General features: G+C 41.1%; 1 protein-coding gene across 6 annotated transcripts in view; it reads left to right on the top strand.

Moving 5' to 3' along the window:
• LRP1B (LDL receptor related protein 1B) overlaps window positions 1-13,939 on the top strand; it is a 1,123,330-nt gene that overhangs the window by 704,930 nt on the left and 404,461 nt on the right. For all 6 annotated transcript variants that reach the window (XM_072122223.1, XM_072122226.1, XM_072122225.1 and 3 more), the window contains exons 26-27: window positions 2,243-2,407; window positions 5,530-5,774. In XM_072122223.1, coding sequence (XP_071978324.1) covers window positions 2,243-2,407; window positions 5,530-5,774 — 410 coding nt within the window. The remainder of the gene's footprint in view (window positions 1-2,242; window positions 2,408-5,529; window positions 5,775-13,939) is intronic.

The following is a 13,939-nucleotide window of genomic DNA, read 5'->3' on the forward strand; positions in this document are numbered from 1 at the left end:
CGACAATAGATCCTTATCATTGCTTAATTTTCTTACGCCCGCCCTGGGTTCTAATAACGCTCCAGTTTTTCCAGCTGAGGTCATCATCATCCTAATTCTTTATAAGGAACAGGAGTTATTACATCTCCTCATTCTGTCTGACATTTACATTAAGTGGTACTTGACCTTTTCAGTCTAACATTTTAGATATTCCCTGTTTGAAGAAAATCAGTTTGATAATGCTGCTCAATGGCTCAGTTGATTTTAATGGAACTTCAGTTTGCTTTACCCAAGTTGAATTTATCACTATTGTGAGTCCGGCGGATTGTGATATTGCATGTTTATTAATTACATCTAGTTTTTTGAACGCCAGGTTAATGGTGCTTTGCTGTAACTGGGACTACAATAGAGTCATATGAATGGCAGATTGTTTGAGATAAAAAGAAAAAAATAACCATTTTTTTCCTATAGAAACAGCGCCCCTTTTATCTATTGGCTGGGTTTTGTATTGCAGCTCAACTACACTCAAATTAAATGTAGCTTATCTCATTCATTCCTGCATTTATTTGTCCATAGATCATGTTTTTTATTGCAGCTGAACCCATTCAGAAAACTTTGATTGCAGCGCCACTTCTGTCCACAGGATATAAGTGGTATTGCAAGTCATGGGTATGAAAATCAATTTGGCAAAGCCATTGTAATGCATTAACTGTGTCTTGAAATTTGCTAGTTGACTATGGCACCACCCTTGCTCTGAGACTATCTCTGGTATTGAAGTCTAAGTAAATTATGCTAAGCCCATTGATTCCAACTCTTATTTAGGTGAATGTGAATAAAAGTCCACGGATCATTGCTTGAACCATGCCCATAGGCTGTGTCTGTTCTTAAATCTCAGCCCTATTTAAGTAGGTTTGTTTAAAGGTAACCTGTCACCAAGATAACCCCCAGCAAATCCAATATAGCTTAGTGTATTTTTGATCCTCCCATTCTACTAAAAATACATTTTTGATAACCACCTTAATATAGTCAAAAAACCTGGGAGCTCCAACATGAAGTCGAACTACAACGCCTCCTTCCATCCACTCAAACCCTAAACCTGGCCCCCTAGACAATGGACGATAGACATTTACTTACCCGGCCGCTGGCGATCTCAAAAAGTACATTGTCCGACTCCAATGCACTGTGTCGCGATTCACTAAGATCGTGCGCCCGATATCCTGCATGTGTCGCTTCCCCGCTCAGGTCCCCGGAGTTCACCTTCTTCTTCCTGGTGCATGTAAGTGCATTGGATGCAACACAATTTCTGTTGCATGAAAGTCAGCACCGCTGCACCAAAATCCGATCATATGCGACACAATCCCATTCCAAATCCCTGTCACAGTGGCACACATCCCAAAAAGCATGAACAGTCCAATGAAAATGCGAACCGCGGACCCTTAGTAAATAAGCCCCAATGTCTTCCTTTCCAGGTGCCAAGTACTTAAGTGCCAAACACTTGCTCGAGTATGCCCAGTGCTGGCGCTGGCCCAGGAGGAAGTGACAACACTTTGGCCAGTCATTGGCTGTAGTGGGTGCTAGGAATATTCATTATCTCAAACCAAGTGTAGGGACCAAAGACCACAAGTAATGGAGAGATGTGGGAGCCAGATCGGGGTAAATGCTTTTGTGTTTGCTCCTACCCCACGAGGTTTGCCGGGGTTGTAAATAGTAATAATTCATGTAATATGTAGAAACAGTCTTAAGAGTTTTGTAGTTTTTGGTGTTTTCAAATTTGACTCATCTAATAGAGACATTATAAAGAATGTGACTGAGGTATTAGATGAACACGTTACAAAATGACACAAATCTCTGAGCACAAAATATGTTCCACACCCAAGGCAAGAGCATATAATGCATAGTAAAAGCTCCACCGATACACATATGATATTCAGTGTGTGGTAGGGGAATACGGAGCAGCTGCTTCTGGGAATCCTGACACATATCATTTTATTCCCCTTTATTGGAGATCCCAACAATAGCTCAAAGACACAAGAGGAAATATGTTCCTGCCGCAGGAGCTTGTATTAATAAAGATGCCGCATAGGGCTGAGTGCTGGGAACCTCTCATACATAACAAGTAATATGATTTATCGGCTGGGGGCAAGAGGAGCCCAGTGTCAATGACTGTCCCTGTCAAATATAGTTTATATATGTTCACAGCGGACATGTTCTCGCATCTGCTTGGTTTCCAGTAACATTCTATTTTTAACTCTTTTCTATGCAGAATACTATTTTGGACGGATTGGGACGCGACATTTCCACGTATCGAGTCAGCGTCAATGAGTGGAGCTGGGAGAAAGATTATTTACAAGGATATGGAAAGCGGAGCTTGGCCCAATGGTCTGACTGTGGATCATTTTGAAAGAAGAATCGTTTGGACGGATGCTAGGTAGAATTTCTCATTATATAATGAGGGGGGGTTCTATTGGTACAAAAATGGGTGAAAACAGGATTCAAAGTAAAAAAAAACAAACATTATACAATGGTGGCCAATGGATAAAAAATGGGTACTTACCAGACCATAGGTAAAAAATCCTAGGGACAAGTTTAATAGGGGTCAGTGGACATGATAACAGGGGTAAACAGTGGGCTTCTTACACTCAAATTAAGTGGGGTGGAAAAAAAAAATAGAACATTTCTGGCAATGAGTGGTGGTGGTAATATTTCCGGAGAAAAGTAGATCCTTTTTTTCAGAGTTGTGACTCAATAAATGGGCCTTATCGAACATTTATAGGCTAATTTCTTTTATAAATGGGGGGGGGGTAGAGGGGGGTGGATATTCCCCACTTGCTGTTACCCCACAGAGAAACTCTCTTCTGGTCACTGTGGGACTAAAGATAGCAATAATAACATCATATCACAGGCTGAATGATAGAGAGGGGGGACACAGGTAGAGATGAATGGGCCCCCCACTATGGGTACGGTGATCTCCAATGACAACATATTAGCATCATTCGCAATCTAATGCTGCAAAATAACCTGCAGCTGAAATCGATTTTGGTTGATTTCCGCAACGCAGGACATTTGTGGTTAAAAGTGGTGGCAGGAAGCAACCTAGTTTATGCCACAGTCGAATTTGCAGAAGAACGTCTACCGTCTCATTTCTTCCTGGTCTTCGAGGGGTTTTGCCAAGGTAACTGTAAAGTCATAGGGAGGCAAAAAGTAAAATTTAAAGGTAAACTTGTACTCACTTCGGCAGCACATATAGTAAGTAAAGGTAAACTAATTTACCCATCCCCGGAATTACAGTGATTAGATGGGTAGAAAAGTAGTAGGAACTATGGTGGGAACTTAGAATTAGGGCATCGATAACTCAACTATGGCTTTCCTTAGTACGATGCAGCTGTCTTGGTCATTTTGGATTGGATTTTCTTTTGTTAGAGCCCTGATACTAAGAAACCTGGACACCTCTAGCCGCACATGTGACCTCTTAGAAATAATTCTATACGTGTGCTGGTAAGAGCCTCTGCTACAATGCCTAATGTATGACATTTCCTACATATAGAGATCAACCCTTCTACAACACGCTTTCCTCTTTAGAGTTTATTCTGGTGACAGAGAAATTACTCAATGCTCCATTTTCTTTGCCAACACTTTACTTCAAGACGTGTAATAGCGTTTCCCATTATAACCGAGACAAAATATGCTTAATAGAAGTCCCAGCTGTAAAGGTCACCATTGACATTCACACCAACAGTGCAGGGGCTGTAGAAATCTTTGAACCCTTTTGTGATCTGAAATTCTCTTCATAAAAATGTTCATTTAGCGTTTGGATCTGTTACCTAGATAATGGCAGGTTCAGTCTGCTACAGTTAGAATTAGATTTTTCATTTTGGGTTTGGGAGATTCACAATACAAAGACACTTTTTGAATGGACCCAGAATTCCATTAACTATTATATAAGTGTAAAGCTTTATTTCTCCTGTTTCTCCAATATATGTTATATTGTCCCTTTCATTAGCATCTGCTGTGTGACTAGGCAGTTGCCAAATGGGAGGGGCTGGAAAGGAGAAGTTCCCCCCACCCTTGGGGAACAGCTTCTCCATGCGACCTTTTCAAATATATGAAAACACCCATCACTGGGCTTAGCGACGCCCCCTGCTCCTCTACAGCCAATCCTGAGTGTGGGGAGTTATTCATATATTTGAAAAGGTCACATGTTTCCCAAGGGTGGGGGGGACTGCTCCTTTCCAGCACCTCCCATTTGGCAACTGCCTAGTCACACAGCAGATGCTAATGAAAGGTACAATATAACAAATCTTTTTTTCTGTAAAACCAATTTTTAATACAAAAACACTTTGGCAGTGTATGTACTATGCTCTGTGGGGACTGGGGGAGTGCTAAAAATGGCTCTCCTGGTGACAGGTTCCCTTTAAAGAAAACTTAGATAATGGAAAGAAGTGACTTGAGATTTTTGCTAAATTGTTGAAAAAAAAATGTTAACTCAAGGAAAAAGTGAGACGGAAAAAACGGCAGGCAAAAAGTAACCAAAGCAAACAGAGATAAATACCTCCATGATGCCTGGTGCCCCTGAGAGTTACAACGGCAGGATAATGACAGATAAGTCTATAATTTTACTTATCTATAGACTATATACTTTTTTAGATATCTAAAGTTTTTGACATTTTAGTTGAAATTATACATTTTACAGTTCAGAAATATAAAATAAATTAAAAATTATAACTAGTGTTGAGGGGACCTGAAGTTTAAAACCCTGTTCAGGTCTAGGATCGGGTACGAAACCCAGACCCCCTCAGCAGTGACACCCGCAATCAATGCCAGCACCAATCACGGGTGTTTATATGACGCTGGCAAAGACGGGGCTGACATGCCAGCAGTGCTGCATGCTGATATTTTGGGGAGGATCATTGTTCCTGATGACGAGCATCAGGGAGCGACTGATGTCCAAAATGCACAGGGTTTAGCCATTTAATTGCCGCTAGCCGCTTGCCAGTAACATTTAAAGAGTTAATGGCCACAATCGGTGAGGGACATTAATGATGGTGGGGTTTGAGTTGCACCTGTACCCAGTCCCCAACTTCTAATTAAGTTCGGGGTTGGGTCCGCTCATCACTTATTATAAATTATTGTATGTGATTTTTATGGCAATGCCCCTGTCTCGTTCAGTTCACATACAGTATTAGGCTACATTCACACTGCCGTTGCCCGCCCGTACCGTACCGCAGCGGGCAACGGCAATGCACGGGGAGAGGAGGAGGAGGTGAGCGCAGCTCACCCCCGCTCCTCTCCACAGAGATACATGGCGCACGGCGCCGTATTACGGGAAAAGATAGGACAGGTCCTATCTTTTTCCCGGTTACGGAGCGGTAAGGTGCCACACATGTGCTGCACCGTACCACTCCCATAGGGCTCCGTGCTCCCATTGCCGTCTATGGAGGACATATATCGGCCGTATATACGTCCTCCATACGGCAATGTGAATGTAGCCTTATAATGTTTCTTCTTGTAGAACATCTCAGTTAATTATCACATGTCTATCTCTGTATATAGGTCAGATGCAATATATTCTGCCCTGTATGATGGAACCTCCATGAGGGAAATTATTCGAGGTCACGAATACCTATCCCACCCCTTTGCTGTTTCGCTGTATGGCAGTGATGTGTACTGGACCGACTGGAGGACTAACACTTTGTCTAAGGCAAATAAATGGACCGGTCAAAATGTAAGCGTCATACAAAAGACCAGCGCACAGCCATTTGACATCCAGATTTACCATCCGAGTCGTCAGCCTCAAGGTAAGCCTAACTTCGAGCATGTCTGAACTTGGCATGAGTCAACATCCTTGATTAAAAAGTTGATTACACCACAGTCTCACTCATGTGAATGAGCTTGGGCTGCAATAACAAGCTCAACCGCTATACAATGTGCAGTGCTTTATGTGGAGTCACAGCGCTAGGCCAAATGCTGTGGTATCTTCTGACATAAGAGATGTAAGGGAACATAAATCTATACAATAATAATAGCCATTAATGTTATTTTGTTGTAAGAAGGCATCTCGACCCCTTTTGAAGCTCTCTGCTGCCCCTGCTGTGCTCTGTGCTTGAGCACAGCTATTCCACAGATCCACAGTTCTTACAGTATAGAAGGCTTGCCTTCTCCTTAGATTAAACTTTGTTTTCTCCAGATGCAGACTGTACCCTCCTGTCTTTTGATATTATTTAACCTGGAATAACTTTCTATACATTTATATAAATGAATCATATCCCCCTTTAGTCATATGTTTTCAAGATTAAATAAATCTAATTAATTTATTTTTTTCCCATTCTCCATACCCCTCATCATGTTGGTGGCTCTTCATTGTACCCTCTCCACATCCGGGGTTTCCTTTTTATTGACTGGTTCCCAAAACTGAACTGCATATTCCATGCAGAATAGTCCCCAGGTGCAAAACCTTTACATTTACCTTTACATTGGGGGCTGTACGTTGGCTGAGTGAGTAGCACTTCTGCCTTGCAGCACTGGTGTCCTGGGTTCGAAACCCACCCAGGTCAACATCTGCAAAGAGTTTGTATGTTCTCTCCGTGTTTGCATGGGTTTCCTTCCACATTCCAAAACATACTGGTAGGTTGATTAGATTGTGAGCCCCATTGGGGACAGGGACTATTTTGACATGCTTTGTGCAGCGCTGCATAATCAGTGTGCACTATATACATAAAGAATTATTATTATTATATTGAACCTCATTTGACAAACACTCCCTGGGGGAATTGATCCTTGAGAGTACACAATTTTTTTGATATAATACCATTAAAAAGTTAAAATTCCTGGTGTATGACCAAGAATTGCAACAATTACCCTCCCTACAGTACCTCCCTACCAGGTGGTTGGAGAGTGGGTGGAGAGCGCCTCATCAACTGTAGTCAACACCAGGTTCCTGTCTTCTATATCAAGTGACATAATAGTGGGGTACACCATGCATAATGGGTGACCATTGTGAGGAATCATTGACCACATCTCTCTGGATAGAACCCTTCAGCCAGTTTCCAATCCAATTTCAAACGATTCCTGTGGACCGAATAGTCCTTATTTTCCCCTTTAGTCTATGGGGGGCAGTGTCGTATGCCTTTACAAAGTCCGAAAACAAAGTTCAAGTTCACAGCTTCTCCTCTGTCCAGGTTTCTTCACACCTCTTCATAAAAGCAGATCCAGTTAGTCTGACAACATACACGGGCACGTCCAGCCAAGGGGAGGGGTAAGGAGGTCTGTATTACTTGGGACACCTTTCAACAAAAAATACGTCAACAACTTTATATTCTAATAATTTCTTTTATTGAAAAATTCTTCCTTACATGCAATTATTACGCGTCAACTAGAAAATGATTCATAATCAATCTTGCTCCATCATAACAACTTCCGCAAAGAAAAGCTTATAAAAGTTTTGATAGATTTATTACATTTGGTGGCAGCGGTTTTCTTCACAATTTTTCCTCCCGCATTCTAAAATAATCTCCTCGCACGTAAGCTTGTGTATTTATATTCCTGTAATTATACGTTTTTAAGCTGACACTTTGTGAAGCCAAAGATTTTGGGTTATTAAAGTAGACAGTTTGGATTATACACTTATTTTGTCTACCTGTCATTAATTCACTTATACTTCCATTCTAGTGTCAGATACACAATATACAACACGGGGCAGCGCCTGCTCAATCTCTGGATGCATTAACTATTTGGAGATGAAGTCATCTTTTTGACAAATTATCTGTTTGTTGGAAACTGAATTATCAAATTAATGACATATTCAGTATTACAGTGTAGGGAATGTGATTTATTGGATTAAATGATTGCACCATACGTTTATATTCCTCCAATGCTCCCATACATAGGAAATACTTCCATTGGGTTCATTGGCTGTAACAACGACTAGGGATATAACAAACTCCACTCACCTCCTTGCAAGCCGGCATATTAAAGGTTAACACCTGTGATTGCTCCTGGGACCAATCACAAGTGTGAGTGATCCATTTAGGTTTAATTTGGGTTCTGGTACCCAAACTGAACGTTTTTTCAAAGTTCGACTGAACCCACCGAACCCGGTTGACAGGCCCGGCGCCAGCACCCGGCTAACAAGGGCAAGTGCCGGGGCCCCAGGGTACTGGAGGGGCCCACACGGGCCCCCGGATCTCCCCGGGTCAGCAGGACATCTGCCCCACTGCCTGGGAGATTCCTTCCTTCACTCTGTCCACGCGGCGGAGGGGGGGCAGTATGACTACCGGAGGGCGGCCCATAAAGGGGCCCACTAAAACCTGGAGCCGGCCCTGCCGGTTGACAACTGCAAAATTTTACATTTCCAACAGTAGCAATAAAAATAGCTAATTCCTTTCTTCTGTATACTATCCATTGTTCTAGAAAATAATATATATATATTTCATACAACACATAGGTTCAATAAAAGTAAAGGGCCTTCAAGTCCAATAAACAGTAATATATTGCTTATTGTTAAGAAGATTACAAATGCTATAAGACATATCAATTTCTCTGCTCAAGTCTCCAGCTTCCACAAATCTCTCTGTAATAGGGGAGTATTTCCAATGCAACACCATAGGGCATCGAGGCAAGGGAGGTCCCTGGTTTTAAAACAACCACCTGTTAGAGCTGTGTTCACTGCTTTACAGAGCATAGTATCATCTGCAAATATTGTAATTCTGTTGTGTAAACCTTCTACAAGATCATTGTTAAAAATATTTAAAAAAGAGGCCATTACTTTCCTGTGTAGTGACCCCTACAGAGCTATTGATTGTGCTACCCTTGTGGTAAATGTAACTCCTCCAAAAGTATCCTCTGTGGTACCCCACCGGTGGCTGTGACCCTTTACAAAACTGTTCATTGTTCTAGACCTTTAATAATTGTAACTGATATGATATCCTTGAAACATCTATACAAAGGATCTGGTTCCTGCCCCAAATCCAGTTCAGAAATAGCTTCTGAAGCCGATCCAATGAATCTGATGGAACCGATCCTGTTATCCCGTTAAGTGCTTTCTTTATTTGCCACCATTACAGGAGAGTAGTACAAAGGTTGACCATACTATCAATAAAAAACCCTAGAAGAGAGCAAAAGTAATGTTTAATAGTATTTTTTCCTTCCTTTTAGCTTTTTAGTTTATTTTTAGCTTCATAACGTCCAAAAAAAAAGGAATTGGACTTTTATTTGTAGTCGGTCTTTAAATTTCTGCTCAAGCAATCATAACTGAATACAGAATTTCCCTTCAATGCATATGCGATTTTACATTCGCTATACGCCTATAAACTTGATTTCCTAATGCTAAAAAAAAACTTTTGTGAGTGAAAGTAATTTCACACTGCAGCTCAGGAAAATGGAGCAATTTAGAGCAATTGGACCTGTGCACTGTGAGTGTTGCGGTGTGGATCTGCAGCTATTGTTTGCATTGTGCTGTGGGAGATACACATGTGACATTAGCACGCAACGGGACTGACATGTGGGAAGCTATTGAAGTTACACATTATATCAGTAGGGTTTCATTGCTGATACATCATTTTAAGTATATTTTCACATGAGCTCCTGGATGGGAAATAAGGGACTGAATGTATCAATGGAGACAGATTGGAAGTTGATGGATATTTGGAGAACATCCTGCTGCTTGATAGGTCTCCCATTCTAACTGGTACATATGGGAACAAATGTGTTTTTTTCGAGCTCAAAATGTATTATTCTGAAATGAAGGACACAGTTGTATAGAGACAGAACAGAAAAGACGGGTTGTAGTTACAGATAGAAGTTCCATGTTTTTCCAGGTGTCTGAGATAACCACATTTCCCTCGGCCACATACCGTAACTAGCAACTAGTATTATAAATGCCAAAGGGTAGGTAGGAAATCACAATGCAAAATATAACAGAATACCCCTTACCACTGGTGTCTACTTATGAGAAAGAGGGGACTCTGGTTCAACTCAGACACCTGGGACAACATGCAACCTCTATCTGTGTCTATTTACTGAGGTTCTCCCATTATATACACATAGCCTTAGCCCACATTATAGTTGATAAGTGCTTGATCACTGGGACTTCGTTGGTCATAAGGGCAGGATCCTCTAAGTCAGTGGTGGCGAACCTATGGCACGGGTGCCAGAGGTGGCACTCAGAGCCCTTTCTGTGGGCACTCAGGCCATTGACCCCAAGACAGAGCTCACCAAACAGGACCAAATTCCCCAAATCTTCCTGCAGACCCAGGCAATTTAAGAGATGGTGCAATCAGCGCTACTTCATAGGCTGTTTGAAACTGCAGTAAAAGTGAGAAAGTGTTGATAGAACTGCAGTATCTTTGTAGGTCATCCTACTGGACCTTACATTCTTACTGTACAGAGAGACCCTGTGAGAAGCTACAATGATTGTCTGAATGTGCCATCCTTCTTTCAACTGTATTAGTGGCCTCAAGGGGCTGATACGATTGATAGATGTTGAAGAGAAGGTAGCGATAAGTTACTGCTTAAAATGCAATGTTGGCACTTTGCGGTAAATAAGTGGATTTTGGTTATAGTTTGGGCACTCGGTCTCTAAAAGGTTCGCCATCACTGCTCTAAGTATTTGTATTCTCACACCAATCACTCACATGAGGTTGTAAGAGAATATTGTGCTGGAAGCCCTATAGAAGTAGATTATGTGCTGGTTGACCTTGCACAGTGCACTATAGCACTTCATTTACAGAAATATGTCGGAAAGGCTCTGATGATCTCTGGGGGGTCTGAACATATAATGCTATAGTGTTGATTCAGGGGAAAGCAAGAGACCCTACAAGGATGATACCAGTTTCCCTCCCCATGCCTCCAGCTTTCACAAATCTCTCCATAATAATATATTTTGGGGCTTATTTCCCTTTGACCTTCAGCACAACTACATTGGACCTTGGAGACAAGGAAGCAGACCCAGTCATGTTGGAAGAGTTTGGCCGAACCTGGAACAAAAGTCTAATTCAGGTGCCCAATCACACTTTTAAATCTAACCCTTTAAATGCCACCAGGAAAGTCTCCGTTGTCCTAGGATCCTCACTCCCTGTGACATCATTGTCAGCTTTACCAGCGGCATTTAGAGATCTAACACATGCGATTAGTGGAGTGTGAAAAATGTATCAACCAGTTTTTCCGGGTGAGCCAGAATGCAGGATCCGAATTGGCTACAGTTCAAGTTTGGGGACCCGAACCCGCAATGTTTGACATGGACCCAGACATTGTGTTACAGGTCCACTCATTACTAGTAGCAAACAATAAATTTATATTTTTTTACTGAATATGATTCATGTCAGGTATTTGTGATGTTAATGTCAAGTTGTTGCATTAAGAAATCCTCACACATGAACTATTTTGAGTATATGATGCAAAATCAGCCCAACAGGGTTTTATCGATATGTGTGCACTGGAATTCTGGGTTAATTCAGTGCTATTAGCCATGTACTACATTTTTGAGGATTTTAGAGCATTTTGGACAGTTTTCTGTCTTGTCCGGAAAGGAGGTGAGGTCTCAGGAAAATGGTGTGTGCCCTTACCGTGGCGCCAAAAAATGAAATTGGTGAACCAGTAAGTTGAGTCTGGGTGCCAGAAAATTTTGACCTAAACTAGACCTAGTTTAGAATACTGATAGAATATAGAATAAAATACTGCTCCACAGACCTAATCTACTACAGACAAGTTATCCATCATAATTTATCTGGCGCACAATAAGACTGTGGAGCCTAAATCTGCACTGGTCTATTTACCGACTTTTTTATACATCATCCTCGATGTATCATCTGCTCATTACACAGTGGTCTGTTCTAGGGGCCTTTGTAATATTATCCCCAATTGAGTCATTGTAACTTGTAATTACTCTTGGCTCTAGAGTTCTATCCGTATACAAAGGATGGATATACCATATATTATGGTTTTGGCTCGGAGACTCCCCGTGACCAGACTATATATAATAATTAAATTCCCATTTATTGACAATAAAAATAACATTTATATCCGGCTGAAATACCGTCCGGCTCTCGTACCCAGGGAAGATAAAATACAGAAATAAAAGCACAGTCTCCGTGCTCGGGGTTGAATTATAAAGTCCCCACGGAACTATTTTTCAATGGTGTTTTTTTTTCTTTCAGGAAATTAAACCTTTGGCATCTTCTGATAGGGAGGTATATTGTCAGGGTGGAGAAGCAAATGCAATTTTAAAAGAGACTCTTCTTAATCTTAAGGGACTTCTTGCTTTACATTATCTATCGAAAAGTTAGTGCTCGGAGTTTATGCATGGAGAACTTTGTGGGGCAGAGATTTCCCAAAGTTAAGAGGAAGCATTTAGCTGTGATGCCCTTCACTGCCTGGTTAAGTGTTGCATAACAAATAATGTTAAGTAAGGCCACGGCCGCACGGCAAGTGGTAGGAGACCCTGCCAAGAAGAAATTTGCTAATTTCTCACTGCTTTCCTGACTGCACATTCAGGAAATATGTCCAAATAAAATTATTTTTAATGGAAAACTCCTGATGTTCCCGATAACATTTTAGAGTAAGTTGCCATGTGTGTGTACAGAAGGTGCAATACTATTTATGGCCAACATATCATTCATTGCAGAGTTTCTATCCAACCCATTGAAGGTTTTGGATATTTTCTCTGATTCTCAGCTTTCCCCGATGTGGTAGACGGAGATTTGTTGCCCCGATGTCTCCTATGTAAAGCACATTTAGGAAACAGAAAATTCTACTCACTATTTAATTTGCTCACACTGAGGCCCCTTTCACACGAATATGTGCTTGCACGGGAATGGAGAGAGGCCGATTGCCAAGATATTTTGCACGGTGACTGCCCACTTGGTCTCAATGCTGCAAGACCCATTGCACCACTACGAGATACCATAGACCCAAATTTGTTGCCAGATAACGCCCCCTCCTATAACCAACATGTGCATGAGGAATTAATAATTCTAAAAATGCATTGCCAAATACTGGTGTGAATAAAGCATTTGAGTATGATGTACAGGCGGTCCTTTACTTAACACTTGACTTACAGATGACCCCTAGTTACAGATGGACCTCTCTACCTGCTGTGACCTCTGGTGAAGTCTCTGGATGTTACTTTAGTCCCAGGCTGCAATAATCAGCTGTAAGGTGTCTGTAATGAAAATTTGTTGATAATCCTTCTTTCCATCACAGCAAAAAAAAAAAAATTGAAAATCTTATTGACACAGGGAATTTTTTTTGTCTGGAGCTACAATTATAAAATATATGTTCCAACTTACATACAAATTCAACTCAAGAACTTTCTGTATACCATAACACATTACCTCTATGCTAAAGCATAGGCAGGATTAGCTCATGAATTGAGCCACAAACACAAGACCCCTCCCTATACGTTAATGTCAAAAAGAGGGGTGGAAGGTCTTCGATGTGTTGGAACAAACCCAGAAGTTGGGTTATTGGGAAAATGGATTCTAGAATTGCGATCGATGAAATCATTAAAGGGATTTTTCACACGATGAGGGATTAATCATGTATTGAATTAATTAAATTATTGAGGGTACGGGTATATCAGATTATGGTTTAAACCCAACCTCTTACACCTTCCAGAGATATTGAGACGCTCCAGTCTCTTGATATATTCCGCACACCATTTATCCTTATCAAACAGATGTTTTACTGTGATTAGGACACATCAACTCCAACTTGCATTTTTGTCACCATTTTTACTGCCAAAACACTCCACTGCTAGTATACGGTTCTAGGATTGCATGGATTAAGCAAAAAACTGAAACTTAAAAAGTTACAAAAAAACTCTACCAACTACAAAGTAATCTTAAACTTATGCTGCATAAGCCCCCCAAAATAGATGTAAAGTTCAACCAAACAAATAATAAATCCCACCTGTTGCGTTTTTTGTCTTGCACAATATTAGACACTTTAACAACTTCTCAGACAAGGG

This window comes from Engystomops pustulosus, chromosome 8, assembly GCF_040894005.1.
Source record: "Engystomops pustulosus chromosome 8, aEngPut4.maternal, whole genome shotgun sequence".
NCBI classification, from domain to species: Eukaryota; Metazoa; Chordata; class Amphibia; order Anura; family Leptodactylidae; genus Engystomops; species Engystomops pustulosus.